Genomic DNA, 22,955 nt, shown 5'->3' with positions numbered 1-22,955 from the left:
GGGGAGGGGAGGGGAGGGGAAGGGAAGGGAAGGGGAGAAGGAAGCCCTAATCGTTGAGTCTTATGTTGATGTGGAATATTTCAGTCAGGAATATGTGTCCTAATGTCAACTCAAGTTCCTGGGACTAATAAATACTGTAAATTTTTGGGAGAGGAAAGCCAGAATTAGGGGAAAGAAGAAAGTGCTGAGCAAGGAGCACCAGTCTCAGATAGATCAGCAGTAACTGCAAACTGGAACCTAGGTGAATAGTTTTGAAGCACAGTGTGGAAAACCTGAATTGCAAATCATTTGGTGGATAATGGTGGCCATGAACTTCTGCCACTGTTCACTCTAGATCCATGAAACTGAATGAACACTCTTTTCAGCCTCTCTTCTACTAGAACTGTTATGTACTTTTTCTCTGAATTTAATTTTGCTCTGCTACCAGTGACCCCCTCTTCACTAGCTATCCCCAACAGCCAGTTCAGGCAATGCCACCTGACTGAGCCATAGCGGACTGAGTCAGACAAGGGATCTAGGCAAAAATGACCTCAGCTTAGAAAGCTGAGCATTGCGTTGCATTAAGTGAATCCATAAGTAAACAAATTGCCTGCCACCTCCCAAAACAATGGCTCTAATTCCACTACTGAAGAGTAATTTAAATTTTAAAATATTTTTGAGGGATGTGTTTCAGACAGAATGGCAGCAAAGGGAGAATTATCCTTCCTCAACACATGATATAACTTCTGCCAAACTCTGAACCAATTTATTATAGATTAACAAATTGACTTCTTTTTTCCCATTACTCCAAGCAACATAACAAATACTTGATTCCCAAATAAACATATATCCTTCCTTCTTCTTAGGGACAAGGACGAGGGGGAAACTTGTACTTTGACATTTTCTCAACTGTTACTCCAGTAATTTCCCCTTTTGATTTAAAATTAGCTTGAATTCTTTTTGCTACTTACAATCCAATCTTATAAATTCAGCTTCAGTTGACTTGGTCTACAAGCCAAAATATAACAAAGAGTTTAAGTGATTATCTCATGACTTGGAAACCCTGAATGATGCCAGAGTTCACAAAATTTTTAAAGCAATGACTACATATCTCTAATTTATTGAAAATGACTGGGACATTATTGGGTGCAAAAATTATTTTTATATAACAAAATTATCTACTCTAAGATATTTAGTGTACAGTAGAACCTCCATAGTTGACCACTTCCCTACATTGACTATGTCTTTGAGGTGACCTGATTTTCATAGATAGGACATGAACTGCATCTATGAATCAGTACAGTAGACCTAGTTCCTTAAGTTGACAACCTCTGTATGCCGACCAGTTGTTAAAGTCCCTTGATGGTCAATTTGCAGAGGTTGGACTATATTTGGTGGAAAATAGAAGATATAAATGTCTTTGTATTCCATCCACCTCTTCTAAGGTATTAGTAACAATTTGGAATGGGAAGTTCAAGTCCAGGCTTAGGGTACAGGGCCATGTATAGACAAGTGGTGTTAATTCAGACAATGTGCTGATGTCAATACTCTAAAGCAGGTAGGTGTCCTCAAACTATGGCCCACAGGCCACATGCGGCCCACCTAGGACATTTATCTGGCCTGCCGGGTGTTTTTGCCACTGCTGCCTGTCCTGCTTAGCAGCCAACTCATCCTGGGGCCCGCAGTCCGGCCCTCCAATGGCCTGAGGGACAGTAAACTGGCCCCCTGTTTAAAAAGTTTGAGGACCCCTGCAGTCTAAAGCATAGGTTAAATCTTTAGACAGTAATTCATAAATAGGTATTTTTTATATATGCTAAAAGCATACATACATATCTTACACTATAAAAGATGAGAGTTGCCTGTGGAAAATTTGGAGACTATCCTTAAAGAAATAGTCATTTGAATGCAAATGTCCTGGCATAAATTGCACCTAGAAAAGAAAAAGGTTAAGTTCAGAGGTTAAAATATAAACCAAAATAAGGAAAAAAATTTAAAATTTAATAACCTAATTGACATCTTTGAAAACTAATTTTTAACACTTCAGGTACTGTATGAAGGCCTTCCCCTTTCGGCTCAATTAATTGGTTAATTTTTTGCTCATGTACAAGATATAGAATACGTAAGGCTAATGATTAATGTAACCAGTTAAGGTTGAAAGGTGAGACAGTGTTTTGGAAACTCTGGCCGGGTCCTGCCTGGCTCCTGAATCATGTGGCAGTGTCCTCACCTACTAGGAGTGGGCCCTAGGGGTATAACTTTGCTCAGCTAACATGTGGCTCCCATAGGCTCCAATCCTATTACAGGGAAGTTGGAGGGAAAGAACTTGAGGTCAAAATGGTTCAGTAATATGTTTGCTGAAGTCTTTTCTATCTTTTTTTTTTTTTTTTTTAGAGACAAGAGTTTCCCTTTATCACCCTCGGTAGAGTGCTGTGGTGTCATAGCTCACAGCAACCCAACCTCCAACTCCTGGGCTTAGGCGATTCTCCCCCCCTCAGCCTCCCAAGTAGCTGGGAGTACAGGCACCTGCCACAGTGCCCAATGCCCGGCTATTTTTTGTTGCAGTTTGGCCCTGGCTGGGTTTGAACCTGCCGCCCTCTGTATATGGGTTGGCTCCCTACTCACTGAGCCACAAGCGCCACCCCTAAAAGTCTTTTCTAATGTATTTCCACAATCCTGACCTATTTCTGGTATTAGTGGCTCCAACCCTGAGTAGATTTCATTTTGGTAATTGGCTCTTGCCTCTCTGCATGTTCTAGGTTCTTACCTTACACCAGAAGTCAGTATTGACAAAAATTCTGATATTTTAAATATGTACTTGGTACATATATAATACATTTATTTGTAAGTAATATAGTAGAGGAGAAAATTGAAGGAAGTAATATTGTGTACATTTTTTAAAAATACAAGGTGAAAAATGAAGGTAAAATTGACCTGTGAAATTGCTATTAAGGAAGAGCCATGTTAATGCATGGTTTCATTTAAATAGGGCAATGACCCCTAGTGTTTGTGTCTTATATTTAAATTAGGATTGACTTCAATATACTTAAAAGAAATTGGAATCACTGTTACAGAGTTCTAGTAAGTCATTAATTATTCTGACATAAACTGCATTGATAATATTTTATAATTTACTCCAGAAAATGTTCCCAAAAGAAGGTTTAATATTAATGAAGTGATTACCTTACTTCCACAATAGTGGGCTTAGGCAGCCATTCTATTGTCATATTTATTTCACCCCATGTATTAATATTTGTTGGAGGTTGTGTTTTAAATTGTTATTAATTATGTTCATTAATTTATACCAAATTATTCATCTTTGATGTTGCTGAAATAGTCAAGCATTTTTCCCTTTTTGTTTTTTTAACTTCCTTTCTCCTGGAAAATTCATGCAGAAAAACATCAGAAGAAAATTAAGCTGCCATAAAGTAATAAAACAATCTTCCATGCTGCTTGGTCATTGCAGTGAAATCATAGGGCAAGAAAATTGAAGTAGTAGTCTAGACTCAGCTTTTATTACCAAGGAAAATGTGCAGAACTCAAAGGTCTTATGTTGTCATGGTCAAAATATGGAGCTGTCCATGGAGAAAATTGTTTTTGTTGAATTGCATGACTTTGATACTTCCACTGGAAAAGAACAGAAAGGAGAGCTTTCTTGGCTTGCATTTACTGAGCACTCAGTAGGATTTGATTGATTGGTTAGTTGGTGGAAAATTTATACAATTACTATGCCTTTAAAGCATGTGGTATGTCATTGATCTGGTCATTTTTATGGATCAAATTGTGAGCCCCACTTCCAATGGAACACAGAGTGCATCTCATTTCCTATAACAAGTTAAAGTTATTTTTCACCCAGAGTACTGTATCAAAATACCATGCTATTTGTATTTGTGGTTTGATGTACCCTTCTACTATAACAACAGATGAAAACATTCTGAAACCATAGAGAATAAATATTATGTCAAATTATGAGTTGCCTGGCTTAAGGCTAGAATTATGTAGTAATAATATCTGTATGTGTTTGGTGTTTCCATTCACACAAAGATACTCTGACTAATGCTCTTTGCATAAAATAAAGGTAAACATTTTTTTAAAAATTGATGTGTTCAGAGTGTACAGATCCCCAATTGTATTAAGTAAGTTCCAGTGTAGGTCTGAAATAACTCATGGAGTTTTGGCTGTGTCATATATTTGTTGATTAAGAGCTAGTTCTATTTTAATTTGATTTGGTTGTTTGCAAAGTCTCCCTCTGAACAAAATACAAAGACACAGAGTTACATATTGCAGTAAGTCACTCAGTCCTAGACTTACTCCATCCATAGAAACCAGCACGGAATTCTGTTAAATAGGTGAATAGGAAATGAGCTGATTTCTTGCGATACAGCAATGCTGAACTTAAGGAAAATCACACACAACCCCCCCCCCAAAAAAAAAACAGAGCATGACTTTAGATGCCATTTGGTAAAAATCTTTGTTTTAAGGCTCGGCGCCTATAGCTCAACCGGCTAAGGCGCCGGCCACGTACACCTAAGGTGGCAGGTTCAAATCCCCAGCCCGGACCCGCCAAACAACAATGATGGCAGCAACCAAAAAAAAATAGCCAGGCGTTGTGGCGGGCGCCTGTGGTCCCAGCTACTTGGGAGGCGGAGGCAGGAGACTCGCTTGAGCCCAGGAGTTGGAGGTTGCTGTGAGCTGTAATGCCACAGCACTCTACCCAGGGGGACAGCTTGAGGCTCTGTCTCAAAAAAAAAAAAAAAAAAATCTTTGTTTTATTTGGTCTTGTTTTTAAGGGAGTAATGTCAAATACCAGATATTTAATAACAGCATAAAGAATGCCTTTAAGGTAGGAACCTCTTAGTGTTAAATAAACTCTAAAAGAATAACATTTTTGCTACATTCTGATGTTTCCAAAGTTAGAAACAAGACTTCTATGTTACAGAAAAATATTAAACTACTACAAGTAGTGACTATTTAATGCTTTTTGAACATTTAATATATGCAAATGATTTGCAAAGCATTTTAAGAGAATTTCATATTTAATTCTGTCAGCATCCCTATAAGGTCAGTTCTTGTCATTATTACTGTTGTACAATTATTATTATTCTCATTTTACAGATAAAAATGCTGAACTTAGAAAGGTAAAGGCATTGACTCCTTGTCATCTCTAGTTATTCATTAATAGACAGGAATTAGTATTAACAATAGATATAGTTTACAATATTATTTGTCAAATGCTTTTGAAAAAAGTATTGGTTAACAACTTTTTACAATGAGCGGGACGAATTAGAAAGTGTGTTTTCATTGGTTTCACTCAGGTCTGTTTGGTAAATGATACCTAGGCCCCCAGACCTTGTCCTTTCAGGGATCCTCTGTGGGGGGCAGCCTTCCTCTTGGCCACGTGCCGGTGACTTTTTCTCCTGTGGTTTCCTGCATGCACCGTGGGTTCTGGGGGCTTTGCTGACTTCCTGGCCTTGGTTAGTTCACCTGTAGGTTTCAATACCTTTCTGGGGCTGCCTCGGTGCTGTGGTTGCAGGTTCTAATATGCCCGAAGTGTATCACGCTGATCTAACAAACACCGCCTCCTAGTGGGAGAGGAAACCAGTCCCCACCCACCTTATGTGCATTTCCTAGGTCTGAACAGTAGGTACCCTGGACAACTCCAGCACAGCTGCTTGGAATTTAGTTTGTTATTCTTTTCATTTCTGTGCATATCTTTGGTTATTTGGGTAAGAAGAAATTGGAGCTCACTTATTAAGTATAGCTTTATTTGAGATTCTGTATTAAGTGCGGTCCTGCGTGTGGCACTAGACCTTCAATGAAGGGGAGATAAAAAGAAAACAGAGAATCTTTGCCCTCATAGAACTTGCAGTCTGGTGAACTGAGAGCACTCTTTGATGCCCTCAAAATAACCCCTCCTCTCTAACTGCCCCTGAGTGATAAATCTTGTGACCTTGACTCTACCTCTGGATCTGCTTTCTCACCATTTTCATATGCTGCTTAAGAAAGGGAAGGTGCTTGATGTTCCCCGAATATGCTTTTATTTATTTACTTATTTTTGAGATAGAATCTCACTTTCTTGCCCCTGGTAGAGTGCGTGGCATCATAGTTCACAGCAACCTCAAACTCCTGGGCTCAAGCAATTTTCTTGCGTAAGCCTCCCAAGTAGTTGGGACTGCAGATGCTGGTCATGACACCAGCTATTTTTTCGAGAGGTCTCACTCTTCCTCAAGTTGATCTGGAATTCCTGAGCTTGGCAATCCACCTGCCTGGGCCTCCCAGAGTGCTGGGATTAGAGGCGTGAGTCACCATGCCTGGCCTCCCAAATATGCTTTTAGAGGGTGGGTGCTTAAAGATGGCTCAGCTACAGCCTCTCTCCACAAGGCTTATTGGGCCTCACACAAATAAAATCGCAACCAGTCAATCTGTGGAGCACTCAATTCACAGAGGGACTGCATTTCAACTCTGGTCATTGGACCCTTGTCATTTATCTTCTCCATTAGGTCACACAGATGTATATACCATACATTAAAAATTATAGCTTTGCACCTGGGATCACAGAAAATTAGGACTGCAAATCCTAGACACTATCTATTCTTCAGCAATTATTTGTTTAGCACCTACTGTGCATTTTCATTATTATACCAAGGAGGAAAGAGATTCAGTGATGGAGGGATTTGTTCTCTTCTAGGAACTGACAGAACTTGGGCTTTGCTTCTACTGTTTCCAAAGCACGTGCCAAATCTCCACTGAGTGGTTTCAGGGTCACCCTTTTGTCATCTCTGCTCACAGTCGTGGTAGCCCCTGGAACCTTCTTCACAGTAGTGAGTTTAGCCACTCTTGTTCCCCTTCAATAGCCATCATGGCATAATGAAAGAAATATTAGGTAGGTTGAACATTATGAAACTGCTGCTATTTGATACTCATTTTTTAATCTAACAAAAGGCAGTTTTATGTGGTTCAACCTAAGTCATTCACTGCTCCCACATACAAATGTTCTTTCTGAGATTGAAGCTAATACTATGTATTTTGGTCTCTTTTTCTGTATTTATATATATATATACACACACACACATATTAATTTTGTTTGTAGCTTCTTTCTCTAGGACATGTGACTAGAAAGGGCGAGATTGGGGCCAAAATTTGTATTATCCAAGCCCTGTGTATTGTCTGTGCTGTGTGAGCTCTGCTTGACCATTTAGATTCACTCCAGACGCCTACAGGGAGCTTCCATAGCCTGCATCGACAGGGCTTTCTTGTCCCCTGGATCCCAGCAAGAGGAGAGAAGTTTGTGATCTGTATTACTTGGGCCCTCCTTGTCGGACCCTGGTTTAGAAGTGGCTGTATTCCTCCACCTGTAGCCATAGCTCCTCTGGGTGCCTTTTCCTACCGCCATGCCTTTTGCCTGGTTCTGAAAACTTCTCCTTCCTGGGGTAGGGGTAGTAAGCCCTACCGTTTTGTCAGCCCTGAAAACCTTCATATGCACTTGTCAACAGTACCTTCTTTAACAGTCATTCAGTTGCCATCATTCACTTTCTGCCAGACCCCTGACTTACAGAGTTATGTCCTGGCTACAATTTGAGTTTGTGCGTCTATTGATTTATATGTGGTATAAATATTAATCTGAGGTTATGTGCACACCTTTTATATCTGCAGTCTATGTGCTAAAATTTGTAAATGTTCTCAAATAAGAGGAAAAATTAATATACCCATAAAAATTTTGTACTTCTCAAAAACTAATTGTTAGTTATTAAGTAAGTGCCTTTATCTTCACTAGAAATTTAAAAATAAGAAAATATTGGCTAAATTTAGTTTTTTGGTACGAACATGCAAGACAGTATTAAAGCATTTGTGCAATATGTAGTATGTGTATAATTATATGTTTACTATTACTTTCCTATTAATTATGAGCTATGGGACAAAACATTAAATCAAATACAATATAAAAGTTGGCCACTCATTTTGCTAGTTCAGGTGTTTTCAGGTGTTTGGTCTTTGACTGTTGTATATATAATTATGTGTCACATATAAGGGAAAGGAGAAGTAATCAAAAAATCTTTTAAATTCATCAGAATATCATTTTGTTCTCTAATCACAGGCTGGCTTAACCTTCCTCCTGCACTCTCACTAAAATAGCTCATTTCTAGAACAAGCATTTACTGAGTACTTGTTTGATGCCAGCATAGTGTATAGTGCTCCGTGATGTGGAAACTTCAGAAGGCTTATGGGAATCACTTTCTGGATTCTAAAAGGCTCCTTGACAATGATGTCACAAGCCCATTAATTGTTGATTGGGAAGAACCAAAATGAAAGCCCAGGTCTCCTAATTTTAGTTTAATCATCCTTTTTACAAAGCTGCACCCCAAGAAACATACTGAGCCAACCAGATACTATTGATAAAAGGCAGGAGAAAAACAGTCTGCATGCCTCCCTAACAAATTGTTCTCTATTACTCTAGCTGATCAGCGAGGTTACAGGCTTCAGCACTCTAAAATAAGCTAGGAGTAGTCGATAAATCAACTACAGCACTATTTGCCATGTATTCCACGTCTCACTCTATTATCCATTCAGTCCTCATGCTGTGGAGAAGAAGGAAAGCCTTAAAGATTCATGCTAGGCCCTTCATGTGTGATTACTTTCTAAAATTTTTAACAAGTACCTCTTAATGAATTAGGCTATTTGGAAGATTATCTTGTCATAAGAACACCTTTCCCAATTCCTTCCAAAAACAGAGACCAATTTTAGTACTATTTGTAGGAGATTTCTCTTTTTGAGTGTGTGGGTGGGTTAAGAGAAAGAGAATAGGATTAAAAACATGTGCATCAGCCTGTGGATGGAGCCTTTGATGGATATGCTGGAGGAAAGATACGGTTTCTACAGACAAGCCTTTGACTCTGTTAAATAATAACCTAGGACCCATAAAAGTTATGATAATAATTTATATAAGTCCTATAAAATGCAGTTGCAGCTTTTTAAGTTATTAATGGGTCTATAATCAAATGAAATGAAAATGATTTTAGATGTCAAAGAATAGCTAATAATAGACTTTAAAAAAATTTTTTTAAAGCATAAATAGTAACTTCTAAGCTTGAGTAATATAATGGGAAGTCTAGAATTTATTGATATAGATATAGATATAGATGAATGTTTCAATAAGAGGAGAATTCCTTCAATCAATTTTCATTTCCATTGTTCAACCACAGTTTCAAGGATTGAAATGAAAATCTGACATATTCTTGTCAATTCCTTTATTGGACTCAATTTCATGTAAAAGCTTCCTCCACTTGAACTAGTACAGGGAAAACTGACATAATTGTTTATTCTGTTGACATGCTTTTTGACTACTTTCTTAAAACGGTTGAGATACTATCCTGGCAAAACAATTAATAGGTCTGCCTTCTTCAATGTCAGCTGTGCTTGGCCTCAATTCGATGCTGTGCTTTTTGGCAGCAAGGTAGAAGAGAAACCAGAGTAAATTATGCTGTTCTTATATTATGCAGAAAAAAAAAAGACTACAAATCAGCTCTTCTGGAGAAACAAATTTTTTTCCTAGTAATAAATTCTAAAACGTAGGTCTAGTTGAGGGAAATTTTAATTAAGAACACTTATTTTTCTTACTGCAAATTTAAAATATTATTCAGGGTGTCCATAAAGTTCACGTGCCATTCAAAGTAGTTGCCTATTTCGTGTTCAACTTTTTAAAAATTGTGATTCCCAAGAAAGAAAATTAACTTAATGGTTTTTCATTTGTTGCCTCTAGAAACAAATCCGTTTGACTATTTCCTTTATTATAATGTATTAGAACTTTATTAATAGAGAAGCCTGACACATAAGTTATCATTTTTTGCAGCAGGATCATACTGTGCTAAATAATGAGATATGGGAATACATTGAACAGCTTGACTTCTGCTGACTTTTACTTAAGAGTGTGAAGTGTTTTAAATTAGCCTGTGTTAGTACCGATGAAGTGTGCACCAGGGCGGGCAAATAAAGTAAAAGCTCTGTTGCATTTTGAGATCTAGATAAATTATATAATTAAAAAACAAAGCACTGTGACCTGGGAGTAAGAAAACAACAACTCTCAGACACTATTGGAAAATTAGGTCAACCTTTTCAGAAGGCAATTTGGCAACATTTAACAAATTTACAGTGTATGTACCTTGACCTGACCATTACGTAAACTGGTCAGAACGTGCCCCTGGATAAGCTTGTACAAGTTCACCAAAATACTTGTATAAGAGCGTCGTTGCAGTATTTTTGAAATAGCAAAAGAAAAACATTACAAAACTAATCTAAATATGTAACAATAGGGAATGGTAAGTCAAATGTATATTTATTTAATGTAAGGCCCTAAGCCATTTACAAAGTTTGTATGGAGTAATTCTGAACATGCTGATATCGAAAGGACTCCAGGATGGATCTGGAGGTAAATAAGCCAGACATAGACTATTATAATGTCTTCTTGGATAATTTAAGAAATACGAATACTTACATATATAGGTTTACATACAGACATTGATATTTATATCAATTATGTCGACTTTCATATTTAAGAAGCATATGCATTTGACCCGCTGTTTTAGCCAGATTTCAAAAGTTGATATGTAAGCATTGGTTTGGGGTGGGTAGAGGTCCTAGATGGGGGTAGATTAAAGGATGCTTTTTCTTTTCATTTGATAGCTTTCTGTAAAATTTGATTTTTTTAACTATGTACAAGCAATACTTTAGTGTTTTAAATATATCAATAGGAGTATCAATAGGAGGCTCTTAAGTAAGTCATTATTCTTTACACACTTAAGAAACTCAATAATTAACCTTTTTTCTTCTTTCTTTCTTTCTTTTTCTTTCTTTCTTTCTTTTTTTTTTTTTTTTTTGCAGTTTTTGCAGTTTTTGGCCAGGGCTGGGTTTGAACCCACCACCTCTGGCATATGGGGCTGGCGCCCTACTCCTTTGAGCCATAGGCGCTGCCTAATAATTAACATTGTTGAGAGATAATAGATAATATTATCTAAGATAATATTAAGACACTATTGTTGAGATTCCCAAGAGTGTAAAGCATGACAAACTTTAGCGTGTGAGTATTGTATTATCAGGAAATCAACTCAGGTTTTCTATGTAAGATTCTCATCCCAAACAAAAGTCCACTCCCGCAGCCACCCTTCCTCACTGAGAGTGCATCCCTTACTGTGTGTGGGGTAGATCAGGTTAGGGTAGGACAGCTAGAGACACTACATCTACCTTCCCTTCTGAGCAAGAAAATTTGAAATCAGTTATTACAATTATTTTCTTACCCTGCGGTAAGAGAACGTGCAAGAAAGGCAGAGCCCTCTGTAAACACACGTTCATTTAATGGACCCGATTTTGATTCAGAATGGGAAGAAAAATCATTGCATATTTCCCATGGACCCTTTAACACAGCATGCTCTAGTTTTGGGAGCAATTCCCAAAAGAAACAATAAGAATAACTATTTTCTGCTCTTTGAATCTTTTCAGAATTGCAACTTCCCGTGAGTCCCTCTGTCTGTCTGAAACAGGGAATACAGTTACAGCCGAGTACTTCAAGTCACCTTTTAAAAACAGTGAAGCCACATGTCTGGAAACCAGGGAACCGGAGACGTGAACAGCTGTAAGCTCATAATTTTGAATGGTTATAACCAACATGCATTTTAGGAGACAGCTAATAAGAGAAAAGCACAGAACAGATCAGGGCAGAGGAGCAGGGGTGTTGTTATGTGTTTGAATTATTAGGTTCCATTCCATGAAGTTTTCTCTATCCCTTCTTAATAAAGAAAGCCATCATTGACTTTCTTCTAGATTAATTCAAACCTCACCTTCTATAGAATAAACATTTGGGTAAATTGGACTCTTAATCTAGTCAGTTACATTAATGGAAATTGAATTTAAAATCTTGACAATGTGAAACTATAAAATTTTAACTTCCATTTTATACTCAAATGGCATTGCCTTCACCTATGAGTTGAATGCATTTTTTTTTCCTAGCTATTAAGTTATTTTTTTATGGCTCCTAGGATCTAAGAAAGCACCTGCTGTGTATGAGTTTGTCCAGGTTCCTTCTATGGGAAGGATTGTAGAATATAAATTATAATGAAAAATTAAGAGATTTTTAATTATCTTATCCAAGACACAAATGAGTGTGTCGCCTATAATTGTCTAATTATTAAGTAGTATTTAAGCAGTCAATAGTATTTATTGAAGAATCATGCTAAGCTTGTGCTTCCCTAAACTTCAAAAAGTAAAATTGTCCAGTCATTCATGGATCAAACTTAAATATTTAGCATACAAAAACATGGCACAAAAAGCAAATAGCTGTACATTTTAGTATCATTTCAGATGAAAACATTTTTGTTTCATCCCAAAACATTACTAGTATTAATTTTCCTTGGTATACTAAAATTTTTTTTTTTTTTTTTTGTGAGACAGAGCCTCAAGCTGTCCCCCTGGGTAGAGTGCTATGGCTTCACTGCTCACAGCAACCTCCAACTCCTGGGCTCAAACGAGTCTCCTGTCTCAGCCTCCCAAGTAGCTGAGACCATAGGTGCCCGCCACAACGCCCGGCTATTTTTTGGTTGCAGCCATTATTGTTGTTTGGTGGGCCCGGGTTGGATTTGAACCCGCCACCTTAGGTGTATATGGCTGGCACCTTAGCCCCTTGAGCCACAGGTGCCGAGCCTAAAATGTTTTCTTAATACTTCATCCCTGAGTTGACTCTTAATTATCTGTGACGAGGGACATTAGCAAAGATTGATCTAGTTGGGAAAGTATTTTGGCATATTTTTGGTGACCTGTCCTCTATTAAAAGCCTTAATATGTTTTTGTGGAGAGGAAGAGATACAGCAAAGGTAGATGGGAGCAAAAAAACAGTTTGAGAAACTATTTTGCTGTTTACAAACTGCAATTCTATAATTTTTGATATAACTGCAATGGGACCATGGGTCGTGGGTAATGCAACTAATTAAATTTTTTAAAAAACTTTAAGTCTTATTCTATCATTCTACTTTTTTCTTTTTAAAAATGTTTTTCTTACATCTGCCAGACTAAACTGTTACCAATTTCATCCCCTCTCTCTGCACCTGCACACCCCCTGGTGGTGATCTCTATTATAAAAAGCAGCTGAAATTGTTTAAGGAAACACACGCGGTGAAGGCTGGGGTCCAGCAAAGGATAGTGGGGCGTTACAAGCTTTAAGGTAATTTATAAATGGCATACTCAATGCTAAATTATGGAGCATTAACTATGTTATTTTCTTTTACAGGAATCAAACAACAGTCCTAGCTCTACATGAAACCATCTTTGGAGCTGAAGATCTATCTGTGATTCTTAAAGCGTATGTGCTGGTGACATCCCTAACCCCTTTGCGTGCATTTATTCATTCGACTGGCACGGTTTGGAACCTACCAAAGAAAAAACGTTTCACTGTCAAGGTAAAGACTCCGTTGAAACTGTTATTTCACAGAAAGCACGCTGAATATAAGTAAAGTGAGTTAGGTTGCCGTTCTCTGACCTTTTGTGGTTTTCAAATCTCAATGAACAAACATTGCGTCTTTTTATTGCTGCAAGCAGAAATTTTCATTTAATAGGTGCTGGTTCAAAAAGGAGATGGAAGCTGCGTATATGACTGGGGATCACAAAGGCTACATTTTTTCCCCTCAATTCATCATTGTAGTTCAATTCTTTGACCTATTACAGAGCTAGCTCGTGGTCAGACTATTTATTTTATTTACTTTCCACTTATCCAGGAAGCAAACGAAAATGATGTAATTTTACCCTATGCGTTTCACTTTAACCTTAGAAAACATGATGCCTACTTCATTACCCCAGTCAGTATGGAGTATTCGCTGAGTGGAAAATAAAGCTCTCAAGTGTTCCTAATCTAGCAAGCCGCCAGGTAAAAGGTAATGAGGCAGTTTCCAGGAGAGAACTTAATCATAACCCCAAAAGTTTAGTTATAAAAGGTCGCTGAGGTTAACTCAGTTGAAAATGATGCCTAGTGACAATATATTTGATACATTTGAAAGAATTTTGATTTTACAGAAATAACTGTTCAAAGTACAGATGAGAGGAAATAGGAAAAAATGGAAAGAATGTACAATTGCTTCCCACGGCGTCTAGAGACGCAAAAGGGACCAAACTTGATTTTTTTTTCAGAATTTGTCTTACATACATTGCATTTTGAATTCTAGAACATATTCTTTTCAATAGTGAAAAGTTTTCAAATAGTCCATTTAAATATTATCAACTAAAACCACATCTCTTTGTATTGTGTTAGAGATGCTCTCTTCCTAACATTCTTATACGCAGCACTACGTAGTTTCAGGAAGGAACTGTCCATGTTGCTATTTGTACGTCATCTGTGTTATTTTTTATTGACTTACGAGATTCCATGGTGTGTAGTTTGTTATAGCTTACCTAGCCGCGCCTCTGTGCTGGTAGTTCCAATGCTTAACCAAGCAATCCTTCAAATATTAGAATATTTATATATGATCCCCTATGAATCTGTGTAAGACTTTTCAGAGAATAAATAGCCAGCAGGGGAATTTCTGGTGACAGCATATGGTTTTATTTGATGGAATTAAATAAGGTCAGCTTCACTTCCAAAATGCCTGCATCCGCTGGTCCCGTTATTGGAGTTTCTGTACTCCCATAACTGGGCCATCATTGGGCCTTTGGCTGCTTCCTAATTGGGTCAGCCTAATAGGTGAAATTAATACTTTACTCTTGCAAATAGCACCATCGGTCGACTTTATTCACAATATCCTTCATTGATCAAAAACCTTCAACTGATTAATCAAATTAATTTTTCTTCCGTGTGCTTTGAGATTTAGTTTCAGAAATTTTTTTATATCTAGATCACAAAAACATGCTTTTCCATTACCTTTTGATTTTTCCTATAAAGTTACTTAATCCAACAAGAGTGCACCTTTGGTCCTTTTTTCCCCTAAATAAATGGTCAACCAATTCTCATCATGTCCCATGAATCCGATATTATCATTATTTTGTGTGTACGTTTTCCTGTGTACATGAAGCTGCTGTTGAGTTCTGTTTCAGGGAGCCCACTCGTTGATATCTTAGTAGAATAAGTTTATCTTAATACTCCACAGGGAAGGTTCCTCTTCTTTACTTCTCATTTTCAAGATTAAGTTAAGTATGTGGTAGACATCTATTTCCTCATAAACATTTTAGAATATCAAATTAGTTAGGGCACTGCAGAGAAACAGAACCAACAGGAGATGTGGGCTATATAAGGAGATGGACCGTAGGAACTGACATACTCAGTTGTGAAGGCTGAAAAGTTCCTTTTCATGCTGTCTGCAGCTGGAGACCCAGGGAAGCTGCTGCTGTAATTTAGTCTGAGTCCAGAGGCCTGAGAGCCAGGAGAGCCAGTAAGTTTCTGAAGGCAGGGGAGGATAGACGTCTTAGTTTAAGAAGAAAGCAAATTGTGAGGATTATTTCTGTCATTTTATTTTTTATTTAGTATGCATTCCTCTCTTTTATTGTAAACTATCTTTTCCCAGTTTTCACTGTAAAGCTCAAATATTCTTCTATAACTCTAAAAGCTGTGTATTCTTTAATACAGTGTAATGTACAGTGATCACCATTAATTTAAAACGTACACTCATGTATATTTTCTCCTACTGATTTTATCTCTAGGTGCTCTTCCACCTGCCCTCTCACACATCCTTTGGTCTTTGCATTATTTCCCCAAATCTCATTAACACAATGTAGGTTTTTAGTTGTGTTGAAATCATCACTTCTCCCCTCTTTTTTGGAGGGGGAGTCTTTAAAAAAAATAAAAACAAACCCACAACATTTTATCCAGGAATTTATTACTCTCACTTCCCCAAACTTTTCCATATCTCCTGGATTTGTTTGTTTGTTTCTTTTTTTTTTTATTCCATTCCAATGGATTTGTTTCCATTTAGACTTGAAGGTTTTAATCTTTCTTTCTGGGGAATTTGTTTTCCTTATTTCTTGAAATATCTTTGTTTGCTCACTTTTTTTTTCTTTCTTCTGTTGTTCAGATTTTGATCCTTGATACTATTTGGATTTTCTTGTATGTTTTACTATATATTTGCTGTCTCTCTCTGTCCATCTGCTTTCTGGAAGCATTTCTGTTTTCTGAGGCAGAGATTCCAAAACATGAAATCCTTCTGTATCCTTCTGATCCTACTGTATCATTCTAACTGTCTAACTCATTTGTGGGTTTCTGTATTTCAGTTATTTATTTAATGCTATATGTATAATATGTATAATTGGAATGCTGTTCCCTCTTATAAACTATATACATTTTTATTTACATCTATTAATTTCTTACTCTACTTACTGTTTTTTGAATGACTTCTTTATCATATTTCATTCTACTACAATCTTCCATTATTTCCTTGGGTATATTAATCACACTTATTATAAATTCCTGTGTATCAGGAATTTATAGCCATATGATATATATAGAATTGAGTTTGTTGTCATTCTTTGAAGTAGCTGTACCTTTCATGTATCCATTGACATTTTTCTTTGGAGCTTAAATCCTTCTGCAGATATTATCTATTCCAGCCTGAATAGCATTTGGAGAAAGCCAGTCCTTACAGGTGAATCCCAGGAGAGAGGAGAGACTGAGATGGGGGCCCTGTGACACCCCTTCTGGCCAATTCTCTATGCTACCAAGTAACTTCCCTGGTCTGAATTTCACCTCCTAAACTTTTAGAAAAGAAAAGGCTGAGAACATATTCATCTCTTGTACAGGGTATCCCAAAAATTGCCCATAAACTCACTATACATAAAGAAAACGGGAAATTGTAGCTGAATGTGCCTTTATTTACAAAAAATTCATTACAAAATTTTACCAAATATTCTCTATGTGTTGGCCAGCTCTTTGTAAAATTTTGTAATGAATATTTTATAAATAAAGGTACATTCAGCTACAATTTCCCATTTTCCCTATGTATGGCAACTTTATGGGTGACCTTGGGGATAGCCTGTAGTCCATCAGACCTAGACTTTGAAAGACCACAGGATGGAGGAGGGAAGGCCAGCTCTGACAGGTGACCCCACCTTCTCATCCACTCCTCACCAGAGCAGGAGATTATCCCCAAGACATTCAGCAACTAAATCCCAGACATGGGCTTAACACCCTTGACAAGGAAAAAAATAGGCAATGATTGTCCTGGGGGAACCCAGGGGATGTTTAAGAGGAGAACTAAAAGATTTCCCTTCCGCCTGTCCTCTCAAACACCCCCTCCCCAAACCCGTCTTCCCTGGCCATGGGCAGCCCTGGTTAGGCTGGTCAAAAAAGGCTTTCAGACTCCCTGTCGCACAGGTTTTTCTTATTTATTCTTCTGTTATCAAATCCATGCTTCAATCTCATTTCACCTGTGCTGCTTCCCCCTCTTAACAGGAAACTGAAGCTCTTAGGTATTCTGAGTAAGTTTTTTAAAGTGTTTTTCCTTTTGTGTTTATTTAAGTGCTACTTTCTCTTCCCAGATAGAAATGACATGCTTTTTATGATGGCTTTTATTTATGCATTTCCTGAAGATAAATCATGAAACAAGAAAGCTCTCTGCAATTTGGTTTTCTTTAGATTTTCAAGCTTTATTCCCTGTTTTGTTTCTTCTTCATGTTTTTTGTCATGTCTGCAGGGCAGACACGCTGCAGTTGTAGCGGGGAAAGCAGGCAGTGTTTGCCATTGGCATCCTCACCTTGGGATTTATCTTTTCAAGATCTCTCCTGATTATTCTGGACAAAACTGTTATCTGCCTTAGGGGGCGGTAGCCCCGCTTCCTGGGTTAGTGTGTAAGACAGTGATTATCTTTATTAGGTTAAAGTTACCCTTGAAGACTCGGATACATTTCAGAAAACAAGGGGATACTATTTACCCTTCAAGTGAACTACTTAATACTTCATTGAAAACAAATACATTATAATTCACCTGTTAAAACAGGTAACCATGCTCCAAACTACTACTTCCTCCTGGTATTTTTAGATGTGAAAAAATATACAGAAATTTCTCCTAATGTGGAGGACAAGACCCAAATCCACTTTAAATTCTAACTGTGTTATGCCAACTTATTATTAAACACTGTTCTTAAGTTCCAAATGACATAATTTGTGTGTGTGTTACGTGAGAACTGAGTCCTGAAATCGAAAGCTAACTTACCTAGTTAAATCTGCTGTGATTCGTGCACCTTGCAGAGAGGCAGACCCACTAACGTGGTTGGTCAGGGTGCATTTATAGAATATTCTGGCCACTAACGGAGGTGTGAAAGCAATGACAGGTATAATTAGAGCTCATTTATTCCCCAGTGTGTCTGCCACTGAGATACTTTATCAGTTAAAGCTCTGGACAGAGTGGAAAAGTACCAAGAAATGAGAATTTGAGAAATAATGGAAGATATAAGCTTTATAAGCTACATTTTTAAATAAAAGTCTCCTGTGGAATGAAAATACATATTTTAAAATTGAATCATTAGATTTCCCAAAGGTTGTACAAACTTAAAAATGAGGAGGAGATGACAAAGGGGAGGGAAATTCACGGCAAGTGCAACATTTGCTTACGTACCCTTGGGTCTGATTTTAAAACAACCATATTTGCTATTGTTAAGGCAATATCATTTTCTTGATGAAATCAAAAGTCCATTTTAAGCAATATTTTATTTAAGAAGTCTTCCCAGGAAGGTCTCAATTTAATTACAAAACACTTTAGTTATATCTATGAATTCAAGAGTAGAACATTTCCACGACCGTTCTCACTATAACTTTTGGTCATATGTATTTATGTCTGTGTTTATATATAGGTCATGTGGATAAACTACGAGAAATTTCATAAATTTAAATTTGATTGTTAGAGTAAAACATTAGTTATCCCTTCACCCGTTATCAACAATGAAATAAGAAGTTATGCAATAGAGAAGAAACTCTAATATCTGGAACTTTTTTTACGATGTCTGGAGATTTTTTTTATACCTGTGACCATAGCTGTGACCATTCACTGTTTTAATGAAAATATATTGCTGACGGGATTGGTGACTTCTGGCAGGAAATCTTATCAAAAGCCTCACTATGTCTAGTCAAGACATAAATTAATTCACTGTTTGATCATTCACCCCGTATTGGAAGATAGTATGTTTGTTGATAGTAAGTACTTGACATCAGATATAAAGTTACATGAAGACGATTCCTTGCCTATAATTGGTTCTTGATAAATATCTCTAGGATTGAATTGAATCAAAGGTCATTTTAAAAAATTTAACTGTATGAAGAAATTGCCTGAATCTACCTTATCCTTCAGTGCTCTAAGCCAGCCACTCTATTTTGCAATGATATATAAATGACATATAGGTGATCATTTGCTTTCTGGTAAAGGGCATAGAAAGATGTTATAATCTGAATGTTTGGACAGGGCCACTCTGATAGGAAAGGAGAAAGCCTGGGACACGGCAGCCTTTTCTCAATTCAGTCTCTGAGTCAAGCTCCTGCCCAGGCTCCAGCTCACCACTTCCAGTCCTACTGCATTGGCTTTGGGGAACCGACAACCCTCCCCCTCCAGGGCCTGCAGTTCCCTTTCAAATCAGTGCAATCCGCAAATGTGGCAGAGGGGAATGGAAACCCCGGAAAAGAGGGAAATGTTGGTGTTTACAAGTCTCTCTTTAAAAGCTGCATGTGTCTCTTACTCATTTTGGAAACATGACACTATTGCACCGGTGAAGTTACCGCATGTGTTGTCAGGATTGATACAGTACCTTTGACAATGTCAGGTGAGATAGCTCCTATATTCCTGGGGTAAAAAATGTAGTAAGTATAAAGTGACAAGGTGGTTTTTCAACCTTAGGAAGTGTTCTTCTCCTGATCTTCACTTATGTCTAAAACTGCAGGCTGCTGGGAAGCAGACCTTGTAAAAGACTTTTTTGCTGAGCATCTGGCCCTTCAGTAGGGCTGGGAGATTTATGTCAGCTGGAGAAAGAATGTGAATAAAAGTCGGCTGCTGAGAGTTTGTAAAAAGAGTTGATGTATTACTTAACCTACTTTTGCTCAGATTAAATTTAAAAATTGCACCAGCATGTTCGTTTTAAAGTATAATTTTACATAACTAGGAATTATAGGTAACCAGAGTGTCATTAAACTTGTGACCAAAGCTAACTTAGTGTAAAAACTACAAAATAACACTTATCCAATCAGCCCACATGGGTGTTAGATATTACTTCAAATAATTGCTCTAGAAAAAGAATAACTATTTTGTAACTGCAGGTGATTTTAAAGTACATCCGTTTAAAATAATTTTATTATTTTTTGTTAATGCTGTTGATGACAACTTCATCTTTTTTTAAAAAAAAATTCACTCATTCTTTATCAACTTTGTTCCATAAAAAAATGTGTGAGGTTATTTTGTACATTTTTTAATTCTTAAGGCTAAAATTGGATTATTACACTGAATGGAGAAAATTATTCATGACTAAGTGGTCATATTCATTTGGGAAAAAATGATCATGTAAGCACCTAACTCCAAGCTTCAGAAAGGCAAGCAATGTGTCTGTGTTTCCAGAGCCCCACAGAGTGGCTGGAGCATGGTGGACATTCAACAGTGTTTATCAATGAATGCCTACCATCCTCCTTTTAATTAAAAGTACCTTTTTAATAACATTTTTTAAAAACTGTCATTTTGGGAAAACGTGGTTTGAGAGTATATTCTACAACAGAAGGTAGTACGATGAATTTACATCACACTTTGTTAATTCAAACATAATCTCTTCTGAAATAATGTAATGAACTCATGGATACTTGTAAATACAATTAATTGATATATTTGCTTTATATATAGGAGAACTTCTGTAAGTTAACCCCCCAAGAGACTGTCTTACCACTCAAGAGACTGTAACAAACTGGTCAACACACAGAGGTGGTCAACGTCAGGAACTAGGCCTACCGTGCGAATAGTTACACGTGGCACTAGTACGGTCTATGAAAATCAGGTCAATGTAAGGACGGAGGCAACCGAGCAGGCGCTACAGTGTGTCTCGTGTATGTTCACACACATGTACGATGTATAAAAGTGACAAACGAAAGGTAAAATCTGACCCTAATGAATATATTTGCTGATTGTTATTTTTCTACTAGAAAATCAGTGAACAAGTGTTATTTATGTAGCCAGAAAAATGGAGGTGAGCTCATATTTAGGGATTTCAGTGTGAAATGAAGGTAGGGAAGGGAATTCCCTCAGGATGGGTGAAGGATGGAAAAGAGGGATTATTCCTCAGCGGGACTTTGGTTGGCAGGACGAGTATTTCCCTTTCGCTGAGCTCCTCTCCTTCACCTGTCCTGCTCAAAGCTCGCCTCTCCCGGCGCCCTCTAGCGGATGTACGTGCAGGTGTGCGGAAGGGCCTCAGCAGTGACTCGGTAGGAGCAGGTGTTTTTCTCTATGGCCTGCAGACCTCACAGAAGGTCTTAAAAATTAATTTGTGTGGGCCTTTCCTCTTTCTGCCATTTCCCAGCACAGCAGTGTCACTCTGAACCTACCTCACTGATCACAAGTTTATAAAATAAACAAATGTTTAGAATAAAAAATGAATGTGGGAATAGGGCAGCGCCTGTGGCTCAAAGGAGTAGGGTGCCGGCTCCATATACAGGAGGTGGTGGGTTCGAACCCAGCCTCAGCCAAAAGCTAAAAAAAAAAAAAAAAAAAAAAGAGTGTGGAAAACAGGACTAAGTAAGCAATGTTTCAAAGCGCTTTATGCATCCACAGAGGAAAACATTGTCTTAATTTTTTTATTTTCTCATTATTATGTCAATAGATGAGCTAACAAAGCCAGAAAGATGTTCAAAGGTAGAATAACTAAAACCTCTTCACTATCCTCCATGCAGAAAACTATTGTTAATATAAATCTTTGGGTAAGGGACCCACGAAGTAAAACTCTCTGAAATCTTCCTAAATTTGTCCCTTTCTGTACAGAAAGAAAATTACTGAATTTGATCGTATAAATATTGATCTCTAGAATAGAACAACAGAGCTCAACTAAGTCACTGTGGTTATTAAATATCTTCTGATGACAATAAAATCTATTGGGAGGAAAAAAAATTAGAGTCAGCAAGAATCCAAGAGAACAAAAGCGAAGAATAAAAATTTATTTGCATAAATATGTTTGAAATCCTTGAAAAAAGAGAGCATATTTATCCCTCATTTAAATTGGGAGTACATCTCTAGTGCCTAACACAGTCCTTTGCATTCAGCAGATACAAGGGGAAAAATTCCTAAATTACTTGGGGTCGAGATTTCACTCATCAATTTGCTGAAAAGTATAATTAATAAGAAAAATAACTTCTTTACACAGTGGTATGTGAATGCAAAGTAACAACAGCGAAAACAACGTCTCTGTGAAGACCTTCTGCGAGGTCCACAGGCCACAGACAGCAGGTGTCTCAAAAATTTAATTAAACATTTATATTAATAAATATGTACTCAGTGAAAAAGACAGATGATATTTACATTTTACTTGGGGTTTAGAAACAAAACAATTTGCTTCCAGTACATTTGAAGCTTATTTCATGTTTGTCATTTAAAAAAAATTTTATTAGCAATTTTCTTTATTTCTTGAGATCTGTCTCAAAAGCTGTGACACATTCTTAAATACGTGTATCCTCAACTGTGCCAACTAGGTAAAACTGATTTGTTTGCTGAAAGCAGACAGATTTTTTGCTCCATTCAGGAAAAAAATCTGACTTGCATCTGTCTTTTGTGATTTATTCATTTTAGGTTTAAAATTAAATATAGCCTTTTCCCTCCCATATATTAAAATGTGGTTTCAAATTTAGAAGAAACAGCAATCTTTTGTCACTGAGGAAACCTTTGTGGCGAGGAGATGGAGCAAAACAATACTGTATTGCCCCCATGTGGTCTTTTTTGCTATTGCACTAATAGTCTGAGCTGTCCAACAGAGAGGGGAAAAAATGCCAAAAAATGCTGTCAGCAAAGCTTT

The 22,955-nt window shown here is 37.3% G+C and overlaps 1 protein-coding gene across 1 annotated transcript in view; it reads left to right on the top strand.

Moving 5' to 3' along the window:
- CPED1 (cadherin like and PC-esterase domain containing 1) overlaps positions 1 to 22,955 on the top strand; it is a 276,366-nt gene that overhangs the window by 91,268 nt on the left and 162,143 nt on the right. Inside the window, exons 5-6 of the mRNA XM_023513225.1 lie at positions 11,467 to 11,599; positions 13,247 to 13,415. Coding sequence (XP_023368993.1) covers positions 11,467 to 11,599; positions 13,247 to 13,415 — 302 coding nt within the window. The remainder of the gene's footprint in view (positions 1 to 11,466; positions 11,600 to 13,246; positions 13,416 to 22,955) is intronic.

The sequence above is a fragment of the Otolemur garnettii genome, unplaced genomic scaffold (genome assembly GCF_000181295.1).
Source record: "Otolemur garnettii isolate 467f Iridium unplaced genomic scaffold, OtoGar3 scaffold00037, whole genome shotgun sequence".
NCBI classification, from domain to species: Eukaryota; Metazoa; Chordata; class Mammalia; order Primates; family Galagidae; genus Otolemur; species Otolemur garnettii.
This window is presented reverse-complemented; position numbering and strand designations above follow the sequence as displayed.